We start from the raw sequence: 23,190 nt of genomic DNA, 5'->3' as shown, positions 1-23,190 counted from the left end.
AAAGTCAATACCCCCTTTTAATCGAAAATTATCGATGGATTTCTTATAAAGATGATGCTTACAAAAAATGCACAATCCCTAACTTGCATTCGCCTGCACAACAGTACCATGGGTGAGTGCAGCATTGCATCCACCAGTACACCAACATCGATTCCACCATTGAATTCACTAGAACCATTGATTCCATCATTGCATTGACCAGCACCATTGATTCCATCTATGCATTGACCAGCACCATTGATTCCATCATTGCATTGACCAGCACCATTGATTCCATCATTGCATTGACCAGCACCATTGTTTCCATCACTGCATTGACCAGCACCATTGATTACATCACTGCATTGACCAGCACCATTGATTCCATCATTGCATTGACCAGCACCATTGATTCCATTATTGTATTGACCAGCACCATTGATTCCATCATTTCATTGACCATTTTCAGCTTTTTCCCCATCGTTACTTCGTTACATTTTCTTTACCCCTCGTTACTTCATTGTTACCGACCGTTACTTCATCGTTACCTGTCGTTACCTACCGTTACCACTTTAAGTAACAACGGTTTTATCATGTTTTTGAAAATTTGGGTTTCTAAATACTACATAGTTGATCGACGAGATTTTATGCATTTATTGGGTATTTTTTATCTGAAATTTGTTGTATTGAGTATTCTTATGCTGGTTTAGGGCCTTATAGTTTTAACTTCAATGATGTTGTTAACAAGTAAATTTCCATTTTTGATCGCTTTTTCGTCCTAGCAAGTTTTTTTACTGTTTTTTTTTTGGGAATGTTCGTCTCTAAATACTTTATAGTTGAACACCGAGATTTTATGCAGTTATTGGGTATTTTGTATTGAGTATTCTTATGCTGGTTTAGGGCCTGATAGTTTTAACTTCAATGATATATATTTTATATACCTTAATGTAGTTGATTTTATACCATCTCGTCAGACAAAAACCCAAGTTATGTAACAATTAGCAATTGTTATAACAAAGGATTTTTATCACTCTTGAAAGGATTACTAACAAAGGCGCTATTTTTTTTTCGGTTTCTAGGGATTTTTCTATAGAGAAAGATTCCCAAATTGATACATTTAATGTCGCGCTGCGATGTAAAGTGAAGGAACATCAATTAAGTCTCTTTTTTGTTCCTTATGGAACATTCTAAGAATTTCTACTCTTGAGAATTCCATTTTATTCCCTTTTGTTCTCTTTGCAGAGAATAAATTGTTTTGTTTGAATAGAACAAATCGGGTCACAATAATGACCCTTTTTTGTTCTTTTCTTGTGGACTCAAAGATGTTCCATTATATGAAAGAACAATTTTAATAAACTGCGGGGAATTATTTGTTCTTTGATATAATGGAACAAATTGAATATACCGCGGGGAATTATTTATTCCTCCATTTAACGGAACAATTTCGATATACCGCGGGGAATTATTTGTTCCTTTATATAAAGGAACAATTTAAATATACTGCCAAGAATAATTTGTTCCCTTCATTGGAGGAATATTCTATTCCCTTGTGATATGGGAACAATATAGATGCTCATTTAATTATTCAAATAAACGAAAAAAATGTTCTCTAATCACTAAGAACAGTAAAATCAGTTTTCAAGGGAACAATTAATCTTTGCCATAATAGTGTTGATTATTGTTCACTTTCTCATAATTGATAAGAAGAATCTGTACCTGTCAAATGACCAAAGAAGGTCATCACATTTATGATATATTATAATATGGTAGTATAGTATAGATACCTTATTAACCATATTATGATATATTCATGATAATATGATAGATATAAATATAATATTATGATTATATTATCATATTATTCAAAACTATCATAAATATTATACTATATTTTTGATTTTAATAGGTTATGATAAAACAATCATAATATTTTGACCATATTATTATTATAAGTTTATGAATACATTATCATCTTATTCAAATCCTATCATAAATATCATATATAATATAAAATAATATGATATGATTGTATGTTATAATAAAATAAGTAAATCATTATAATATTTAAACATATTATTTTTAATAAATGATATGATGATATTATCATTACCTTCAGATCGTAAATATTTTCATATTATATATTTGAGTAAATTTGAACGATGAACATCTCAAAAAAGAATAAAAATTAACAATTCCCATGGGAATATTTAGTCAATTGATAATTACATCTCAAAAAAAAGAACATAATATGAACAATACACATGAGACATGGGCAATTGATGATAAGATTTGACTCGTTCATCAAAATACGAAACCCCCTTGCAAGTAACAATCCAATCACCTATCAATTTCCCCTAAGAAAACAAAGAACAATATGACATTCATGACAATAGGACCCCCTGTTGAGGATATGTTTACTGTTTTCAAACAGTATAAATGACACAGTTTGAACACTCACTGATCAAGGAAGGCCAATATGGCCAGCCGGAGGGTCCTCTTTGTCGACTGGCATTCTGTCAATGGATCGGATAATGGAAAACGAAAGTTATCGTTCAATGAAAATAATAAAGGTAAATTTACATGTCCAGCTAAATTGTGTTTACATTCGGACTTTGAAAGCAAAAGAGGTTTAAGAAAACACATAGAATACCCTTGGTATTACTATTTTGATGACCAGCCAGAAATTAAAAGGGAAGAAGTCGAACTTAACCAGCCTATTATCCAAAAGAAAGCCTCTACAAGTTCCAAACCTTACTATTCTATCGATGAAGGAATCGGAAAATCGTTTTATAGGTGGTTGACCACTACCTGCGGCGGAGGTAAAAATGACAGAGAAGCTAAAAAGTCGCTAAACGAGCTTTGAAGTTTTTGATGAGCAGTACTGGGGATAACGAATCTCAAACACCCTTAACTTATGAACTGATTGATTGTTGTTTAGGGTCTACAACAATAATATTGACATTTTTGACTGTTTTAGACGAACAATGGAAACTATCTTCTTCAGGGGTACTTAATTATGTTAAAGCTATTTCTGATTTAATGGATTATGGAAAATCATTTGGAATCAATGATAATAAATTTAGGTGTTTTACAATCACAGAAGTTTATTTGAGGGGAGCAAAGGAAAATCTGAGAAAGAAGAAACGCCTTGACGGCACGAGAAACTTTGACCTAGAAACTCTCATTGGTCGAGACAGCTGGGCCACTTTAGAAGAAATGGAGGGAGTCATTCCTTATCATATCTTCAAATTCAAAGAAATTGTTAACAAGTGCAAAGTACAACAACCATCACCCAATAAACAAGAGCTTACATTCTGTACTCGTTTCATCACAACCTTTTTATTTTTACGTGTAAAGTGCAGTGGACCAATGACATTTCAATACTTGACTCTAACAATGATCGAAAAAGCAAAGCAGGTTGATGGTTTCATCGACCAGAGGGAGTTCAAAACGACAGGTAAATATCTTTTTGATACTCTCATCTTAACTGAAGAAGTATTTACTGTCTTGGACACATACACAGACTTTGTTAGACCTCTTATGAAACCAAGTTGTGACTATCTGTTAGTATCGACAACAGGCAATCAATATCTATCTTTAACAACTGCAATGACTTTAATTGTACATCAAGCCATAGGAAAGTATATCCATCCAACAAGATATCGACAAATAGTTGAAACAACAAGTGCGGATAGATTATCTCGATCCCAACAGGAGATAATATCAGAGGATCAAAAACATAGCTCTGATGTTTCAAAGGTTTACTACAAAAAGAAACAATCGAGAATAGTCGCCACACAAGGTCGTCAATGCATGGAGAAAATGCTTGGTACTACACGAAAGGATCACCAAGAAGCATGTTCAGGCGTGCTGAGAGATTTAGCTGCCATGTCAAGAAATACAATTGAATCACGACCAATTCAAGACGCAGTTGCTAGTTCAGCTTCTTCAACCTCAACAAATAATCACATTCCAATGATAGTAGATTCAGACGATGACGCATTCGAACCAAGTATTATCGAGGCTCAATGCACTGAAGTGAACAACATCATGCAACGTGTGCAATCAATGTGCTCGACTTCACCTCTCACAAATCTAAACGAGTCAAGAGACGTACAAATGGAAGTCGTAAGGTCAACTGTATCATCTACTCGAAAACGTCCTCAAAACTCTAAGAGTTACGACAAACGAAGAATAACTGAAAGTGTAGAGGTGAAAAAGGAAACTGCTATTAAAGAGACAAGAAAATCTTCTAGAAACATCAAATTTTCACAAGAGGAAGATGAGGAGCTTTTAAAAGGGATACAAAAAAATGGTGAGAAGAACTGGGCAGCCATTATAAAAGACAAAACATTTGACTTTCATCCCACCCTCAAGGACAAGAGACTCGTTGAGGGTACGAGCAGATTCAGCAAAATTTAAAAAGCTTTTGAAAATGTAAATTGACTATGAATTTTGAAGTGTTATTTTAATAGTTAATTAAATATTTGATGGAAATTTATAATAGGCCAGTGTCATTTAAGATAATTATTTTGTTCTGAAATGCAATTCTCTACTTGTATAGGTGCACTTCATACATTCCCACTCTTCATTTTCAAATCTTGAAATTTTGAATTTATTCTCTGAAAAGAACTACTCTAACTGTAGACCACTGGTAGCAAAAAGAAAGCCTGTCGATTTTAGCCTACAATTTATATGATAGCCAAGTAGCCAAATGATTTTTGGAAGACGAAAGTTATTTCTATGAATGACGTAACTGAAAATGGAAAAGGACAGAATAAAATTGTAATTTTTTGACATGCGCACTCAATAAAAAGTGAGAATTTGTCATTTTCAATTCTTTTTAATCAAAATGAACTACTTGAATGAAGACCACTGGTAGGACATATATAGCCTTGCGATTTTAATACGAACTTGCTTTGATAGCCCATAAACCGATAAATTTTGTGGCAATACATCGTTCTTGAATGAGAAAAGGGAATGGGAAGGAATTTTTACTTTGTGACATGCGCACTTGATATAAAGTGAGACTTTGTCAATTTTTTATACTTTTTAATGGAAATTAACTACTTGAATGGAGACCACTGCTAGCACATAGATAGCCTTTCGATTTTAGTACGAGTTTGCTTTAATAGCCCAATAGCCAATAAATTTTATGGCAATGCATCGTCCTTGAATAAGAAAGGGAATGGGAGGGAATTTTTACTTTGTGACATGCGCACTTGATATAAAGTGAGACTTTGTCAATTTTTGATACTTTTTAATGGAAATAAACAACTTGAGTGGAGACTACTGCTAGCACATAGATAGCTTTTCAATTTTAGTACGAACCTGCTTTGATAGCCTAATAGCCAATAGATTTATCAGAGTACAACGTTCATCAAGTGACGTCACTGACAACGTAAAAGAAAATAGGACGGAGATAGGTCTTTCAAGATGATATCATTGTCAATCAAAGTGGAATACAGAAAGAAGCTTTCAATCCGTGTCATGCGCATTAGAAACTTCAAAAGAATGGAATACCTTTTTTTTTTAATATGAAATTTTTTGGGCTACCGGGCTACTAAAGCAATTTCAACCAAAATTTGACTGGCTAACAAGGGGCTGCCCATAGGCTACCATCAACTGTAGCCCATTCTATGAAATATTATCAAAAATGACAAAGTCTTGTGATGTAGCTAATGCGCATGTCACAAATTGAAAGCTTTGTTCTATTCCCTTTAATTCTCAAATAATTTAGAATAAATAAATCTATATGGCAAAAACATTGTGGCATGAGCAATATATTTTTCAATTAACCAACAACGAGCAATTATTTTATTTTTTGACGATATATTTCGATCTATTGATCATCTTCAGGTTTAAAATTCAATAAAAACAAGATTATAAAAATCTCCGATAAAAATGTATATGTTCACATATCTACAGTAAAAACAACCATAAGCTTACAGAAAAAAGTGAGAAATGAAAATGCTACTGCAAAAAAAATATAATATGTAATAAAATTGTTGCTACTAAGGAAAATCCCATGTGACAACAAACAATAAAAGAATAAAAAACTACAATTAAAACTTGACTACTAATGTACGGCTTCTATACTCGTCTTTTGTGTTCAGTTGAGGCTTTAATTGATTAATAAAAAGTGCCTCTAGTGTCATTAAATGGCTTGCCGAACGAGAACTACCTTTCAAAATGGCTACGTCATCCATTGTTAATGAGTGCTGGCATGACGTCATGTGAATGGTAACGGGTGCGTTTTTCCTACCGTGCTCCTTAATTCGGGTGATAAGATGTCGCCGTGTTTGGCCGACATAGCACGAATTACATCGTGGACAGGTAATTTTATAAACTACACCACTTTTTAAGGATTTTTCCACGGAGGACTTCAATGATGGTAGCACTGTTTTTAACTTTTTCAAAGTAAATATGACACGACAAGGGGCTTTCAACTTTCCAAGGTTATATTTCAATTCCTCAGATAATTTTCCCCTGTATTCAACAAAAAACATTTTCGGCTCATCTTCTTCATCTTCATTTTCTTCCACCACAGGAGGTTCTTCTTTTTCAAACAATTTGTTTAAAGTATCTCGTATGATAGAATCAACTAGCGGTTCGGGATATTGATTTCTGTTAAGGATTACTTTAGCACGCTCTAAACCCTCATGGAATGTTTTGTAAGAGCTACATGCTCTGAAAATACGATGAATCATTCCAATAACAACAGATTTTTTATACTTTAATGGAGCAAGAGCGTGAAAATTCATTAGTAAACCAGTATCTGTGTCTTTTGTATACCAAGACGACTCTAACTTATTCTCTGAGCGGGTAATCTTCATATCAAGAAATGGGATTGTACAGCAGTTTGTTTCCCTTTCTACGGTAAACTTCAGCGACGGATGTAGCGAATTTATCTCTTCAAGTTTCTGGTCGATAGCGTTCTTATTTATATCTCGTAGTATATCGTCCATATATCGAGTGTAAAGTACCGCATCGTTACTTATTGCTGCGTCGAAGGTACTCATCCAAGCGTTGGCTAACATTGGGGCTGGTGGACTACCCATTGCTAACCCATCAATTTGTCTGAATAGACCATCATTTGTTGACATTATAACATTCTTGCTACAAACATTTAGCAGTTTCGTAAACGTGTTCTTATTAATAGGTGGTTTTTTTAGCGTACCGTCGTAGAGCAAGTTTGCGCAAACTTCAATGGCTTCGTCGACTGGAACATTCGTATATAATGAGACAATATCAAAACTGACCATCTCTTTGTCATCTTCCAGGACAATTTCAGCTAACTGGTCAGCAATTTCTTTTGTAGATGAGTTGATTTTGCATTCTGGAACAGCAGATAACCAGTTAGCTATTTGTTTTGCAATGTTGAAGTAGGGTGATCCTGGCATAGATAATACTGGTCGAATTGGTATACCGTTCTTATGTATTTTTGCCAGTCCGTATAATCGTGGAGGTTGACTTCCTATCGGCTTTAGTTTTAGAAAGAGAGCGTCACTAATTTCATTATCTCTTTTAAGTTTTTCGAGCAACTTACATATCTTTTCCTCTTCCTTTAAAACCGGGTTTTTGGCGTTCTTTCGTGTCGATATAACCTTTTCAAATTGGGGCAAACTCAATATGTCCATTATTTTCTGGTCGTAAGTGGTGATCTTCATCAAACAAATACCTACTCCTTTATCAAAAGGAACCGCCAACAGTTTATTTTCTTTCAGGTAACGTTTTGTAAGGGATAAGTTACGGGTTGTATGTTGTTTCTTGCATTTCTTTATATAAGCCAGTGTTTTTATGTTGATGTCAGTAATGATGGCGTCTTCAACGTTCTTTTCTTTGCAATGGTTTATCAAACCATCGAGTTCAGCAAGAATATCGTTTTGATCAAATCTGTCCAAAATTGAATTCTTAGGACCGAGAGAGAGCGTTTCTAACACATACTTTGGAGGTGTCGAATCAAGTTGGTAACATAGGACGGTATTCTTGACATTAAATAGCGGTTTGTCTTGTCTTGTCTTGGAGCACGGTAGGAAAAACGCACCCGTTACCATTCACATGACGTCATGCCAGCACTCATTAACAATGGATGACGTAGCCATTTTGAAAGGTAGTTCTCGTTCGGCAAGCCATTTAATGACACTAGAGGCACTTTTTATTAATCAATTAAAGCCTCAACTGAACACAAAAGACGAGTATAGAAGCCGTACATTAGTAGTCAAGTTTTAATTGTAGTTTTTTATTCTTTTATTGTTTGTTGTCACATGGGATTTTCCTTAGTAGCAACAATTTTATTACATATTATATTTTTTTTGCAGTAGCATTTTCATTTCTCACTTTTTCTGTAAGCTTATGGTTGTTTTTACTGTAGATATGTGAACATATACATTTTATCGGAGATTTTTATAATCTTGTTTTTATTGAATTTTAGACCTGAAGATGATCAATAGATCGAAATATATCGTCAAAAAATAAAATAATTGCTCGTTGTTGGTTAATTGAAAAATATATTGCTCATGCCACAATGTTTTTGCCATATTGAAAGAGTTTTGTTTAAAAAATAAATCTTACTGAATTTTGTAGCGCTTATGTACTTCTAATCAAAGCTCTGTCCGTTCCTCTGATGCACTGCTCTACCGGAACCTGTTTACTGTTTGGATTGAAATCTGTAGAAGAAATAACGATGCTCTATAATAAGTAGCAAGCACCTCACTAAAAACCGGGATTTTTCATCTCGTTTCTTAACGAGTTCCACTTTGACGATTTTTGGAAAATAGAAACCTTTCAAGTGTTTTGACGCAAATTCGATTTTTTTGCTACTGCAGGAGCTTCGAAAGTTAGAAGTGGCGTCAAAAAATCGAATGTTTAGAGCCCGAAAACCCGGGCTCAAAACATTCGAAAAAGTCGCAAGGTGGAATAGACGTTAATTGCGTAAAAACGCGGGTGACGTCTAGTATAGGCTATATAATAAGGCGAAAATAAAAAAAATGTAGTGTTTCTGAAAAGCAGCCATTTTCTGATCCGGCCGTAGACTATGGGTTCATCTATATAGTTAATGATAAAGAAAAATCAAGTTAACTGTTCAAGCTATCAAACGTCGTTTGATTAGATATTCCCGCTTATAAATCAAGCTTCGTTCAATAGTAGTTGATACATTAGTATTCACGGCTTGCCGCATTTCCGGCCGGCCGCATGAGAGCTTTATTCCTTCACCCGCATCCCGGAAACACTACATTTCTTTACTTTCGCCTAATAACATTATTTTGGTGTGCAGTTCTTTAGTTCCAAAAGTAGAAGTTGTTTATATATAATGAATATTGAAGACTCCTGGATATTCAAACATCTTTAGTTCACTTTGCTTAAAGTTTTAAAACACGAAATTTTAGTACACGTGAAAAAATCAGCATTTCCAGTTTTGAGGATTTCGAAAATCTGGAAGGTGTATGATATCAGCAAAAAGGTGGATATCCAGGGGGATAATTTTTTTTTCATCATTTCATTCATTTCGTCATATTTCGTCAAACCAAAAAAGTCTCCCTTTGTAATAGGCAAAAAATCGGATAGAAAAAGCTGACAAGAAGGGTATTCTTGAAGTGAATCAAACAAAAATGCTTGCTTTCTAAAATGATAAGATCAGATTCAGGAAAGGATATTAATTAGAGGTTTTAACTTTAGCTTGATTATGAAAATGCTTAGAGAGGATTATTACCTTAAGGGAAACAGAGAGTGGGAATTGGAAAAATTCGATTGCATCAAAGCAAAAAACCTTGCACTGTCAAAAGGTGTATTAAAGGGACCCCTCGCTTGTTTGTGATCTCTGGGAAATCAAAAACCCCTAACAACATATTCAAAGAAAATAAAACTTACTGCTAGTTCCTGTAGAGATATCGAAAAATTCCTCTGAAAACAGAATGGCGTCTCCGTCTGACTAAAACTAACACAACCGGGGCTCATTGGGAGTTCTTAAGCCGATACCAATTCTCCATAAACCCGTAACTCGACTCCAAGCAAAGGGTTTTTCTTAGGAGAAGAGCGCGGATTCTAGACTGTTCGAACCAGAGCTTGTCTCTACACTCGTACTGTAATTTTCCGGCGCATTTATGTTGACAACTTGGCGCTTGCTTATTTTTAAAATTTTCCACACTGATTGCAATATAACACAAAAAGCATACAGTGAAAGACTTCTTGAAGAAAAATGTTTCAAATGCTATAAAAAAACCCCATGATTCTTTTTCTTTCAGAAGTCTTTCAATGTATGCTTCTCTTGTTGAGCAAACCTGGCCTTTTGCGTGTCAATGGTTTTTTGCTTTGATGTTATCAAAAGTTTCCAACTCCCACTTATTGTTTCCCTTAAAGCAACTTCCCTCATTCGCAAAGCAAGCTCCTTTTCCTTATCTATCTTATGGGAAGACCATTTTTCCTTGATGCAGTCAACAATACCTTTACTGTCGATCTTCTTTTTATCTGACCTTTGCTTTCGAACTTTTTTTTGGTTTCTGCAACCTTTCTTGCGTCTCTGACATAGATTCCAAAGCTCTCTTTCTCATTTCCAAGCCTTGTTGTTATGATTCTTTCATCTTTCTCGTCTCTTCGTCTCTTTGCTCTTTAATGTCGAAGGATGTCTTTTCTCAGTCAAGGAGATCTTGGAGGAGATTATCTTTCTCGCTGTAGTCGACCTCAACCCCAGATCCCTTGAGCTCTGCATTCATTATTTTTCTTTTTGAACGCTTAACGATCTGCCTAATCTGTCCTTGACTGTCCTGATTTCATAAATTTCATCACCAAGAAAAAGCTCATTCATTTTTGAAGACACTTTTAGCCATTTAGCCTTTCGCTCTTGTGTTTGTTTTTGTGTATTAAAAGTTGACAAGAAAGTGTTTCTTTAAATAGGGCGATATCTCGTGCATCGTCTTTTTCTTTGGTGGCTTTGTTGGTGTTATGGTCGGTGTAGGAGAGGATTAACAGGTGGCAGACGGCTTGGTTGCATTGGGGATGGTGGATGTTGGAATTTTAAAAGCTTGATGAAATGGTTTAGGTTTGGTGGTAGCGGGTATTCATTTGGCAGGTTTAGTTGTGATAGTGGCGTTGGAAGAGGCATACATTTTTCTTTTGGTACAATTTTTTTCCGGGGAGGAAATTGAGTGGCTTAGTGGCAATGATTGAAAAAGGTTTGGCGGCAGCAAAAGAAGTAGAAGAGATGGATGGGGGGAGATGTAAATAGCCTTTTCCATAGGTTGTGGTGATGATAGTTAAGTGGTAATCTTGGTGGTAGGTCTTTTTTGGCATGTAACGAAGACAGGGTGTAGTTTTTTGGCTTTGGTAACCTTGTTGGATGTAGACATTTTGTTGACACTAAAAATGAAAAATAAAACTTACAATTATGTGCCCTTTGATGTATGAAGAAAAAAAATTATAGTCAACACTACATCTTCTGTTGATAAACAACTTCATAAGTACTTACACTTCAAGGCTCTGTAACTTTCTTTGATCCAAAAGGACGACCACCTTCAAGATTCTGCAAGAAGCAAATGTTTAGAAAATTAAAAAAATCCACAACTGGGTCTCCACTTTCGATGTTTGACCCTAACCGACTCTGTCCTTATCGCTTGACCTTAGCTTGGCCAAAACAACTCTTAGATCCTAACCGATTTCTATGACGTGAGATTGGCATATTTCAAGTAATAGACCCAGACTCCAAAGTACAACGTACAGGTCAAATTTCACGGGACAGAGTTAGCATTGAGATTTGGGCTCTAGCCCGCGAAAATCTCACGTAATAGATTCCGTATGTAATATATAGCTTCTTGTTTACCACGCTATTGATATAAAAAACACCCCTATAATAAACTTTCTGAAAAACCCTGCTATTCTGAATTTGCAATCGCGAAATTGAAGGCACCGTTGTTAACAAAACTTTGAAGAAAAAAAATAAAAAAGTAATAAACGGTAGCTTACATAATTATAGAACTATGACAATGGCTGTCTGGTTAAATACCATACTGATCAAAAATTTGCCATAATTCTCATGTTGAAATGATGGGTCAAATCTACTGATGCCGATTCACATTCTGCATTTTGAACGTACACAATCTGTACACATCTTAGTAGGAAATACTTCATTGGATTTATCCCCAAGTAAGTCAATCCACGCTGTGATTAAGTGTTCTAAGATAAGACAAAGATTCATTATATAAACAACTAAAATAATCAATGACTTAACCCTATTTGTCCTAGGAGGGGGGGCTTTTTCTGTTCGGGGTGAAACTATTGTCAAAAGGTCCCGAAATAATAGAGCTTTTGGGATGAAATTCTCTGTATGTAAACTTCTAACTTTTATTTAGCTTGAAAAAAAAATTGACAACTAAAAATTTTCACACCTTGAGCATGATGACATTTCTGGCAGTAAGGTGTCACAAAAATTCACATTTTTCCTATACAAATTTATTTTTAATGTCAAATATATCGTTTAAACCGTAATTTTTATTGAACATTTTAGACTCAGGGAACTTTTTTTAAAGCCTTTGTTAGAATACAATAGCTATTCAAAAGAACAAAAGGAAAATTTCGGTTTTTGCTCACTTTGAGCATGATGAGTGAAGTCATCAAAAAATTTGTGTCAAAAGTTACTTTATATGACAAGGGTCTTGTGTGGCAAACTTCATCAAAAAGACCAACTAGATCAAAAGTTAAGGGGTGGTACAGGAAAAGCCCCCCCCCTAGTTTTGAACCGCCCCTAAAAGTATGAATAGGGTTAATTGATACCATAAGTTGTCTTAATGTCGACAACCCCCTTCGAATGGATGGATGAGAGAAATGGAAGTGAAAGGATGGAGGATATCGCTGATCAAAAAAGTCATTTTCTTCTCTGGCTGCTTAAAAGTAGTAAAGAAATATATTTTCATCAGTGATTCTTCTGATCTTCTTATTTTTGTTATTTCTAAACGCTTAAGCGTGACGGATATTTAGGAGGGGGTTTGATTGGCAGGGATTCGTTCAGCGAATGGCCTAATCCCACCATTTTTTAATCAAGAATGATGCAAAAGTGACCAAAACAATTACCATGGCAAACCAAAAACAGCCAATGCAAATACTTAATGTCCGTATATACCGGCCCAATTAATACTCAATCCTAGATTCAGTTTTTAAAACAAAATTTAATATGTAAAAATGTTCATTTTAGTATCATCTATGTATTCAAAAAATCTTCTGGAACCTTTCCCTATAAACTCCCACGCTGGACCCACTGGGGAAGGGGGTTAAAGCGCCAACTAAATATTAGCTCTAGTCGGAGAAAAGACATTTGACAAAGTCTTCAAAACTCGAAAACTCTTCTTTGGCCGCAAAACGTTGACAAATTTTACCTTCAGTATTTTGGGAATCTACATATTGAATGCTGACCTTATTCTATGCAATATTGATTGAGTCTTCTTTATCACTGAGCACTACCATTTGTGTGAGGTTGAGCACTGAAGTTTCATCCATTTTTTATTAATTTTATTCAATTTTTCTTTCTTAAAATGTAACCAAGAAAATAATGGTGAAAGCACAGAAAGATTGCCAAACATACTAACTAGCTTGTTGCTGGAAAAAACCATGGCAAATTGATTAGAAGAGTCGAGCGAAGCCTGTGTACTACGATGAACGAGTGTAATACCAACAATAGCACGCAGATTGGAGAAGAATTACTTCTTCACGTCAATGAGTCAATAATATTTACTAATTTACCCTTCAAGTACTAAACTTAAATTTTAAGGTTCGACCCAATTCCCTGGCATTTCTTTAAGGTTCGAGCTATATATTTGCCAGATGTTGACATATGCCGACAACGATTTTTTGGAGCGATTTCAAATTCTCATGTCGGCAAAAACCAACACCGACATCGGCAAGAAATGAAAAGTGCTCATGTCGGCATATGCCGATATCGGCACAGAAGGGATGAAAACTGGATGTATATTAAGAGATGGATGAAATCATGACTCTGAGGAAAATTTAAAAAAATGAGCCGGGCTACTCAACTGAAATGACGATGACTAAGACACGAGATTTTGTCAAATCGAACAGTTAAATCAAAGAAAATAAACGATAGACTGACTCTGGGAAATTAAATACATAAGTTGATTTGGACATTTCAACAATTTTAATTTTCCCAGTATTCATCAAAAAGCAAATTAATTCTCAAAAATACATCGCCAGTAATCTTTTTCTACGAACTCGGTAAGGAGCAATTAAGATGTCACCCACAGGGCTGCAAATAAGCGTCGGTCATCGGTCAATGTCCGACTGAAAAAGCTATTTGACCGACTGAAAGTCTTTTGTGTCGGTCATGATGTCCGAATGGAAAAAGAAATAAACCATTAACTTGAGAGTTGAAAATAAATCTCTTACACCCCTGTCTCTTACTTAGCCTATTCTTTTAATACTCGCTTCCTTTGTAGCTTTCAGGGTGTTTCTAAGTTAACTTTTATCGACTTGCTTTCTTCGTTACTTTCTTTGTTGTTTCTAAGATCACTTTTATCAACCCGCTTTCTTATTGTAACTCTTTAAGGGTGTTTCTAAATTACTTTTGTCAACTTGCTTTCTTCGTAACCTTCTTTGTTTCTAATATCACTTTTATCAATTTGCTTTCTTTGTAACTTTCAAGGGTGTTTCAAAGTTAACTTTTATCGACTCGCTTTCTTCGTAACTTTCAAGAGTGTTTCTAAGATCACTTTTATCAATTCGCTTTCTTCGTAACTTTCAAGGGTGTTTCAAAGTTAAACTTTTATCGACTCGCTTTCTTCGTAATTTTCAAGAGTTTTTTGAAGACCATTTTCATCAACTTGCTTCCTTAATAACTTTCAAGAGTGTTTCTAAGTTAACTTTTATCAACTTGCTTTCTTCGTAACTTCCAAGGGTTTTTCTAAGATCACTTTTATCGAATCAATTTCTCTGTTATATACAGTAACAAACTGTTCAAAGGTAGCTTTTATTTTTCCTACTCGCTTTCTTCGTAACTTTCAAGAGTGTTTCTAAGTTAACTTTTATCGACTCGCTTTTTTCGTAACTTTCAAGAGTGTTTCAAAGTTAACTTTTATCGACTCGCTTTCTTCGTAACTTTCAAGAGTGTTTCTAAGATCACTTTTATCAATTCGCTTTCTTCGTAACTTTCAAGGGTGTTTCTAAGTTAACTTTTATCAACTCGCTTTCTTCTTAACTTTTAAGAGTGTTTCTAAGTTAACTTTTATCAACTCGCTTTCTTCGTAACTTCCAAGGGTGTTTCTAAGATCACTTTTATCGAATCAATTTCTTTGTTATATACAGTAACAAACTGTTCAAAGGTAACTTTTATTTTTCCTACTCGCTTTCTCCGTAACTTAAAAAAAAATATACACTGAATGACCGACAGGGTTTTGAGTTTGACCGACAGGATTTCATTTCTGTCGGACATGATGTCCGATTGACTAAAAATATTTATTTGCAGCCCTGCACCCAGGTATCAAAGAAAAAGGACAAACAATTATGATCACTAAAATAAATATAACATATTTTAATTATCTAGCTATAAAAAAAATTATAAAGAAGGTATATCTAAGAATGAGGAATTTGACATAAATATTCTGGGCTATGTTATCTTACTGAAAATCGAAGCCTTGATAACAAGTATAAAACATACTAGTGTAGAAAATCTATAACAAGTAGCCCCCAAAAAAATAATTTCATTCACTATTTACAAACAAAAAGATACGTAGGGTTCTGGGGGGGGAGAAACTTTGGCAAAATCGGTAACTAGGGTTTGCACAGAGACGCGGTCCCTTTTTGATTTCAAACGTCTCAAAGGACGAAAAAAAATTCTTCAGAGGGTCGTAAAATTGAGAAACCTTCTCCAAATGGGTAATATTTTAAAGAGAATTTGGTTTCAGAAAGATCTTTCTGAAGTTCAAGATTTGAAATTAGACTCGGTCAATTTCATCATTTCACAAACCCAGTCCGACCGTGTAAAAAAGAAAAGTATTACAAAATTGGACCCAAAACTTAGGTGGTGTGACCTTAAAAAACCTAATTGTCGTTTCAACAAAGTTGCTCCAATATTATTTATCAGCAAAGATGAGGAAGGGTTTTCGAATTTCCGAAGAAAAGCTAAAAGACACGATTTTGACAATTTGATGTGAAGCCAGATAAAGCCCTTGACGGGTTAAAAATGCTTCTCGGCTTTCTTTGCAGAAAAATCGTCAGATAATATTTTCAAACGTTTCAATTAATTAAGATGGATGAGGAAAGATTATCGAATTTCCGATGAACATACATTCTCAATGTGTTTCAATTTCACCTCTAACGAGACCGTTAACTCAAAAGTTGTTTGATGTGTTCTGGAGTCCTTGTGATAAGATTGGTTGGTATATTAAATGTTGTGGTTAGACTCTGATAAAGTTCTCCATAAGTTTCTTCTATTGAACGCAACCCCTTGCTTCGTATCGATTCCCTGTAAAAAAGAGTTTATGATTTTAAGGCTACTTCTAGACGATGTTATCGTCCGTTACAATGAATGATAGTAAATAAAGGCGGGAAAATATGGCGGTATGGCGTTATGGCGGTTACGGAAAAAATCGGCGGGAGAGTTTCGAAGAAACGGACGATACCAATTTGGCATAAAAAAGATTTTGCGGTTTTGCTTGGACTAACCAGTGAGACTGGTTAGTAACTCCGTGGTGAAAATTGCCTAAGTTTAAAGGCCGAGCTTGGTTCAAACGAACAAAAACACGCTGGTAGAAGCACAAGGCAACATGGCTGTGGCTTTTCTCTGAAAACAGAAAATCCAGCTCATTATGGATTTTTTCTTCTTGGTTCATTTGTTTTATTGAGACTTCAGGATAACTTAGTTAAGGGAGTACTCTTTCCTCAAGTAAGTATGCATCTTAAGAAGCTGTTTTAAAATGATTTTTCAACTGAAGTCAACAGCAAAAAGACACAGAAAAAACTATACAGTAAGGTAAGTCACTTTGTGTATTTATTATGAATCTTAGGAATCACAGGCAGTGTTTCATTAAATATGTGAATGCCCTCATATCTCCACTCTTAATAGTTATTTCCATCTGGTGTTAGCAGTTCTTTGACAACTTGAAAAATTTCAAACAAAGTTTATTGTGGACTTTTAAAACTGCTTTTACCACCGTACGACAACTTTCACAGTTCCTCAAAATTTGGGACTTCTCATTTTGATTTGAATTGTCGAGAAGTTCATTACCTAGTTAAAAATTCATGTTTTAGGTATACTCTGTAAAAATTATCAGATTATTATTCTAAATTTTTTTAGGTAAGCTATTAAATCAGAAATTGAACTGTTGTTGGATGCATGGGAAAATAATGAGAATGTTTGTCAGTAATTTGCAGAGAGCATGATACCGAAATGAAATATTTGGCACAGCATCCTGGATCTTTGATATTGAGACAATATTTCAATCGACGTTCTGGGTATATATAAGTTGAGATTATGACTTGGAATAATTCAGTTGACGTCCTCGTACAATTTGAGATCGAGACTTGGAATATTTCAGTTGACGGTTGACGTCCTCGTACAATTTGGGATTTTAACTTGTAATATTTCACTTGACGTCCTCGTACAATTTGAGATTGAGACTTGGAATATTTCAGTTGACGTCCTCGTACAATTTGGGATTATAACTTGTAATATTTCACTTGACGTCCTCGTACGATTTGAGATTATGACGTGGGATATTTCACTTGACGTCCTGGTAAAATTTGAGATTATGACTTGGAATATTTTACAGACGCCCTGGTATAAATTGAGATTGTTACTTATGTGTTATTATGACTTAAAACTTTTCACTTGACGTCCTGGTATATTTTGAGATTATGACTTAGAAAAATTTACTATAATATCATGGTACTGTCGGAGAACAGTTTAGAATCATTTTTTTATCATGATTGAACTACTTATTTATCAGTTATTTTATATCAGAATTCTAGTGTCATTTTAAATCTGCCTTAGGGTTTTTACTGATTGCTATTTTTCCATTACAGTACTGTAAGCTTTATAATTTCTGGGGATTTCTTAACATGGATGATTCTCTTTTCATGCTCTTTTCAACGTCTCTAAAACTTTTTGGGTAGAAAAGAAATTCAAGCTCAGATTCATAGCAAGATCGACATACTGCAAAAGCTTTTTACAATTTACAAGCTGGAACTTTTTTACTTTCCGTGCAAAAATTATCATGAGAATTTTCATCCACTGTGTTTTTTATCAACAGGAAAGTCACAAATTGCAAGCATTTTATACTTTCAATAATTTTCATCTGCTTTTGTCATTGAGCAATGGTGGTGGGGAGAAGATACTAGAACTTTTTATTTTCTTAAAATGGACTTTTTATATAAAAGGAAAAATAATAATGATTATAATCAATCCTCAGGCAAAAAAATACAAACCAACAAACTTGCATGATTTCATGTTTTCGATGTTTTTTAAGGAATTTTATAAAGTTTAGCTAGATATTCTTGTTGCAAAGGAGTTATAAACTTATTTAAAAAATGAATTGATAAAAATTTGTTATTCTTAGAAAAGAAGGTGTAGTTCCAAGAAATTTAAAGGGAATAAAAAGGAGAGGGTATCCAAAAAGAAAGATATTATTTCTTGGAATCTCAGTTTCTCTCTCCCGCCAGTTTTCTTTTTGTTTTGATTTTTTCGAATACCGAACACGGCTGGCCTCGCATACAGAAACTCAAATTCATACGATTTGGCTGATTTTGTATTTTGCGCCAAAATCGTATAGTCTAAGACTGGCAACTCTACCGACTGTAAACTCTTTTCGGTAAAAAAATCTGTTTGCGAATTTTCTTCGGCTTTGGGCTTTTTTCTTAGATAGTGATTCGTCTTAGACTATAACATAGTCTAGGCTACTTCCTGCAAAAAAAGCTTCGCGTATCAATTTCCGGTGCCGGTGGAGGGCAAAAAGTTAGATTTTTAAGTAATCGGACAGTACATAAATAATTTACACTTTTGCTTTCAATCAACAGAAAGGGGGAGATGCGTGGTTTTTAGGAGGTAATATGAAAAATTGACGTGACTAGACACATATTTTTATAAGCAACCAAGATATGTGATCTATATATGATATTCCTAAGATATGAATCAGCCCTGGAATCAGCTAAAAATAATTTTGCTTTCCCTTAAAGGAAAATCGCATACGATAGCCCTTGACCCAACCCAATATGGTATATAAACTTAGGGATCGTCATTAAAATCTAGAATACTAAGCAAATCCAGCCCTGAACCAAAAATCTGGGCTTTCTTATAAAACAAATCGTATCTTAGTTAGAAAGGTTTAGAGGGAGAATGTATGAGGATCAGAGTTTAAAACAAGGATAACATTATACCTGTGTCCGAAAAAAAAACATGCACAATCTGTGATATATCTTTTATATTTTTCTCTTCAGTCTTCTCTTCACTTTGTCTGTTAAAACTTGAGTCTACTTCTGCATGAACTTTGCTTTCTCATCACTCTGATGACGTTGAGTCTGGTGAAGTAGACTATCGCCATATTGGAATTCTTCACTTTCGTTTTCAAAATGTATATCGTTAAAAAATACATTTCAAAACCCCATTAGAATTATAAGCTATACTAAATACACAAAAATACCTCCCAATTGTCATACTTAACCGGGCGACTGCATGACGGTGGGCTTGTGGATTTATCAAGCATAGTGCGGAAAGTGGCCTGACCCCCCCCCTCCCCCCTTTTTGGCATCCCCCTAACCTTCAAAATGCCTATCCCCCAAGGATTTTGGACAAAATTAGCTAACAAATATATGGTGAAATATCTTAGAGAGAAAGCAAAATAATAAACTTCTTTCTTCTTTTTGACATAACCTGTGCCTGAAAATAATCTACAATATATATGTAAGCCCCCTTCTTAAACTATCCCCCCTTCCTTTTGCTAGCCCCCCCCCCTTTTTTTCATGAAAATTTCTGATCCCCTCCCTTCTTCAACTTTTTGGAAGGTGTCCACTCCCCGACGATGTCAAAATTTAAAGTATGTTAACTATGACATTTCTTGTGATTATCTCAACCCTCGCTCACTCAGCTTCGTTTTCATTTGTTAGTACTTAGTTCTCTTAATTTGTCTAGTGTGGAAGATGGTTTAGGCAGAGTTTAAATAGATTTGCTAGTTAGTATCAAGATTGAGTCCTAAACAACAAGTTTAATAATAGTTTGTTCTAGGTAAGTAAGTACAATACCTTATTTTGTCCTGTCTACATGCTAAGATATAGGATACAAACTCGCACACTCATAATCATGGAAACCTCAAAGAAAAGCCTACAGTAATCGAGGCAAGGCCCTTCCCCTTCCATATAAAAGGTGATGAGCAAAAACCTCAAGTCCCAATGAAAACTAGTACAAGTACGTTTCGTAAAACGGGTAGTTAAAGGCAAAACAAGATCATTAACTCTCAGAAAGAATGAAACTCAAACCTCAGCCTTGTAGCTCTTAGCAGCTCCAACTGTGGTAAATTCAAACTATCAGGATTTGCCAGAAATTGATCAAACATCCCCTAGAAAGAAGAAGAAGTCAATCACTGAGCTTTACATAAGCCATGAGGTCACTTTTTTAATCACAGAAAACCAAAATCTTTGGTCAGAGTTCTTTCGAAAGTAGTACCCTAATGGTAACACTACTCAATAGCGGTGTTATACACCGACAGCGCTAGATCTACTTTTCTTTGAACAATTATGATGTAGCGGCGTTTCGCGTTAGGAGAACCTTTAACACTTCAATGGCTTCTTTGCGGGTACCAATTTCAAAAATCACCAATCAAAGATGGAGGGTATAGCTTAGTCCAGGGTTTATAAAGGTTAACGGATTCAAATCATAAATCATGTGGTTTTATAGTGAGAAGAAAAGTCCTTCATTGAATCTTTCTTTTCTCGAAATAAAAGATACGGTTTTAATAATTCGATGTGAAGACCTGGACGGGTTAAAAATGTTTTCTTTGCAGAAAATCGTCCGAAAAACATTTTGTAATTTTACCATTGTGCTTTTAACGGTTTGTTGGTCTATCGTTTCACCCTATGAAAAAGAAGGATTGGAAAATGAGGAGGCAGTCAAAATCAATAATGAGCAACAATCTAATAGATGGTTTAATTGTCTGATATTTATTAACAAAATCTTACAAGGTTTTTAGTGGCTTCACAAAGTGTTGCCAATGTCGAGCGCTCCAATATGAATTCTACTTGCTCCTTTTGCTAAAGTCTCTACGTGAATGGCAATCTATGGAAGAAAAATAATATGTAAATAGGGAAATCTTTGCTTTTTTATATGCCCGTACGTGGGACATAAGACGAAAGGCGGGAGGTGGAAAAATTCATTTTTACCTTTGTTTAATAATACTGTGTAAAGCAAATGATATATTTTATATGTTATCCATTTAGATGTAGCGCATCACACTTTTACAGCCTATTAAGGTTATTAAGAACAATGCATTAAATATACCTGTGTAGAAAGAACGTCCAATTTGACATCAGTGAATTCGAATACACCTAAACACGTCTCCACATTGTGTAAACAATTGATCATGTAAGTAGCCGAGTCAGCAGAATTCATTCTATTAGCTGCAACCATACAACATTGAAGGAGAGGATCCAGAAGACAATTCATAATCTAGACCATAGAAATGTTTAAGGACAGTTAGACCAGTTGAGTATTAATTTACAGCGACCGTGGTGCAGTATTAGAGCATCCGGCTACGGTGCGCAAGGTAATGGGTTCAATGCTCGGCCGGGTCATATCAAAGACTTCGTACTCTCAGCTTGATGCTCAGAAATTAAGAGCCTCCTCGAGGGTGAGTGAAGCAATCCAGGGAAAAAGGGTGGCGCCTTCCCTTACCTCCGGGTACATAGCTATCCAAAGAGGAGCCTTCGGGTCACCTCCAACTGCGGTCACAGACGCACTTATTAATTCATTCGAATTAAAGGCAGTAGAAAGCTGTGACGCAAAATGGATTATACACATCAATCAGCACACGTTCTTCAGATTTCGGTGAACTTATGCAGCATTTTAGACGGAAAAGCCTCTTTATAACACTGATTGGTGTAGCTTAATTAAGTGGTTATCAATAACGTCAAAAGTTGGACCACTTTAATATGAATCCAAAAATCTGGGGTAGAGAATATATGTGAATCATTGGTGTTGTGTAGAAATGGAAAGAGCATCCGTATTAGCCTATTGACTGCATTCTAATAATCTACAGGTTTTTTATAGGAACAGACTATATAAGAACATAAGGCTTCGATGGCCAAAATGTTAAGAACATGTTAAGAACATTTTAAGGCTTTGTTGACTCTAAAACACCCAATTTCTTAGGAAAATGGACAAAAATGAGAACATGTTAAAAGTACATTTTCAGGCTTAAAACTCAAAAAGTTAAGAACATCCAAAGGCTTCAAAAATTTTGGATGTTCTTATAAAAAACGTGTATTTGATATGTAGGTATAAACATACTTTTTCATAGGCAGATTGTTGTTCAGACACGGAAGAAACAGCTGTATCATGACTAGACAACACTTCTTTTAGCAACGATAATGTCTCGTTTACCACTTGTGATGGGGAAAGGTCTGGTGGCGGTAGATCCATCTGAATAAATGGAAAATGTATATTGAAATGTAAGATAACAAGCAACATGCTGAATGGACCTACCTAATGATTAACATCAGATGAAAATAAGAAAAAAGTTACAATAATTGTACAAAAATTCAGAATGGAAAAATAAAGCTTGTGTGTTGAATAATGTAAAATGGTAAAAAGGAATTTCCCCAAATACGAAAATCACTTAAACCATTCAGGCCCAAAAGACCTTTTAAGCTGTTTTTGGCCCAAATTTGCCCAAAAAGATTTTTCCTTAAAAATTTGGCTCCGTCACATTTTGGGCATTGCCATTTTGCATCATTGTGCAAAAAATCAGAAAAAACTAATGAAGTCAACATTGGAGAAAAAGCTATATTTCTTATTTGGTTAAAGGGAATTTCCCAAAAATACATAAATCCGTCTTTTAAGGCGAATAAAAATTTCCAGGAAAAACCACTTCAGCCCATTTCTTTACCGAATCTGCCTTCCATCTTGTACAAAAAATCAGAAAAAAGTAATGACCGGATTTTACACAAAGTCCAAAAAACCCATTTTTAGGCAGTTTTTGGCCCAAATTTACCCAAATATATTTTTTT

General features: G+C 34.9%; 1 protein-coding gene and 3 long non-coding RNA genes across 4 annotated transcripts; all 4 read right to left on the bottom strand.

The window, feature by feature from the left end:
* Positions 1 to 6,044: 6,044 nt before the first annotated feature.
* Positions 6,045 to 8,036, bottom strand: LOC136817415 (uncharacterized). The gene has a single exon (XM_067073751.1). The coding sequence runs from the start codon at positions 8,034 to 8,036 to the stop codon at positions 6,045 to 6,047; it is 1,992 nt and encodes a 663-aa protein (XP_066929852.1).
* Positions 8,037 to 8,572: 536 nt separating this feature from the next.
* On the bottom strand, positions 8,573 to 11,495 carry LOC136817409 (uncharacterized). The gene is made up of 3 exons (XR_010848082.1): positions 11,444 to 11,495; positions 10,452 to 11,334; positions 8,573 to 8,648 (listed from the first exon to the last, which is right to left on the bottom strand). It is a non-coding gene; the product is annotated as an uncharacterized lncRNA (long non-coding RNA).
* Positions 11,496 to 15,484: 3,989 nt separating this feature from the next.
* LOC136817410 (uncharacterized) lies at positions 15,485 to 21,214 on the bottom strand. The gene is made up of 4 exons (XR_010848083.1): positions 21,145 to 21,214; positions 21,002 to 21,040; positions 20,446 to 20,525; positions 15,485 to 16,441 (listed from the first exon to the last, which is right to left on the bottom strand). It is a non-coding gene; the product is annotated as an uncharacterized lncRNA (long non-coding RNA).
* LOC136817411 (uncharacterized) lies at positions 21,211 to 22,599 on the bottom strand. Its single transcript, XR_010848084.1, has 3 exons — positions 22,472 to 22,599; positions 21,464 to 21,631; positions 21,211 to 21,241 (listed from the first exon to the last, which is right to left on the bottom strand). It is a non-coding gene; the product is annotated as an uncharacterized lncRNA (long non-coding RNA).
* Positions 22,600 to 23,190: the final 591 nt, after the last annotated feature.

Source organism: Clytia hemisphaerica, unplaced genomic scaffold (assembly GCF_902728285.1).
Source record: "Clytia hemisphaerica strain Z4C2 unplaced genomic scaffold, Clytia hemisphaerica genome assembly, whole genome shotgun sequence".
In the NCBI taxonomy this organism is placed as follows: Eukaryota; Metazoa; Cnidaria; class Hydrozoa; order Leptothecata; family Clytiidae; genus Clytia; species Clytia hemisphaerica.
This window is presented reverse-complemented; position numbering and strand designations above follow the sequence as displayed.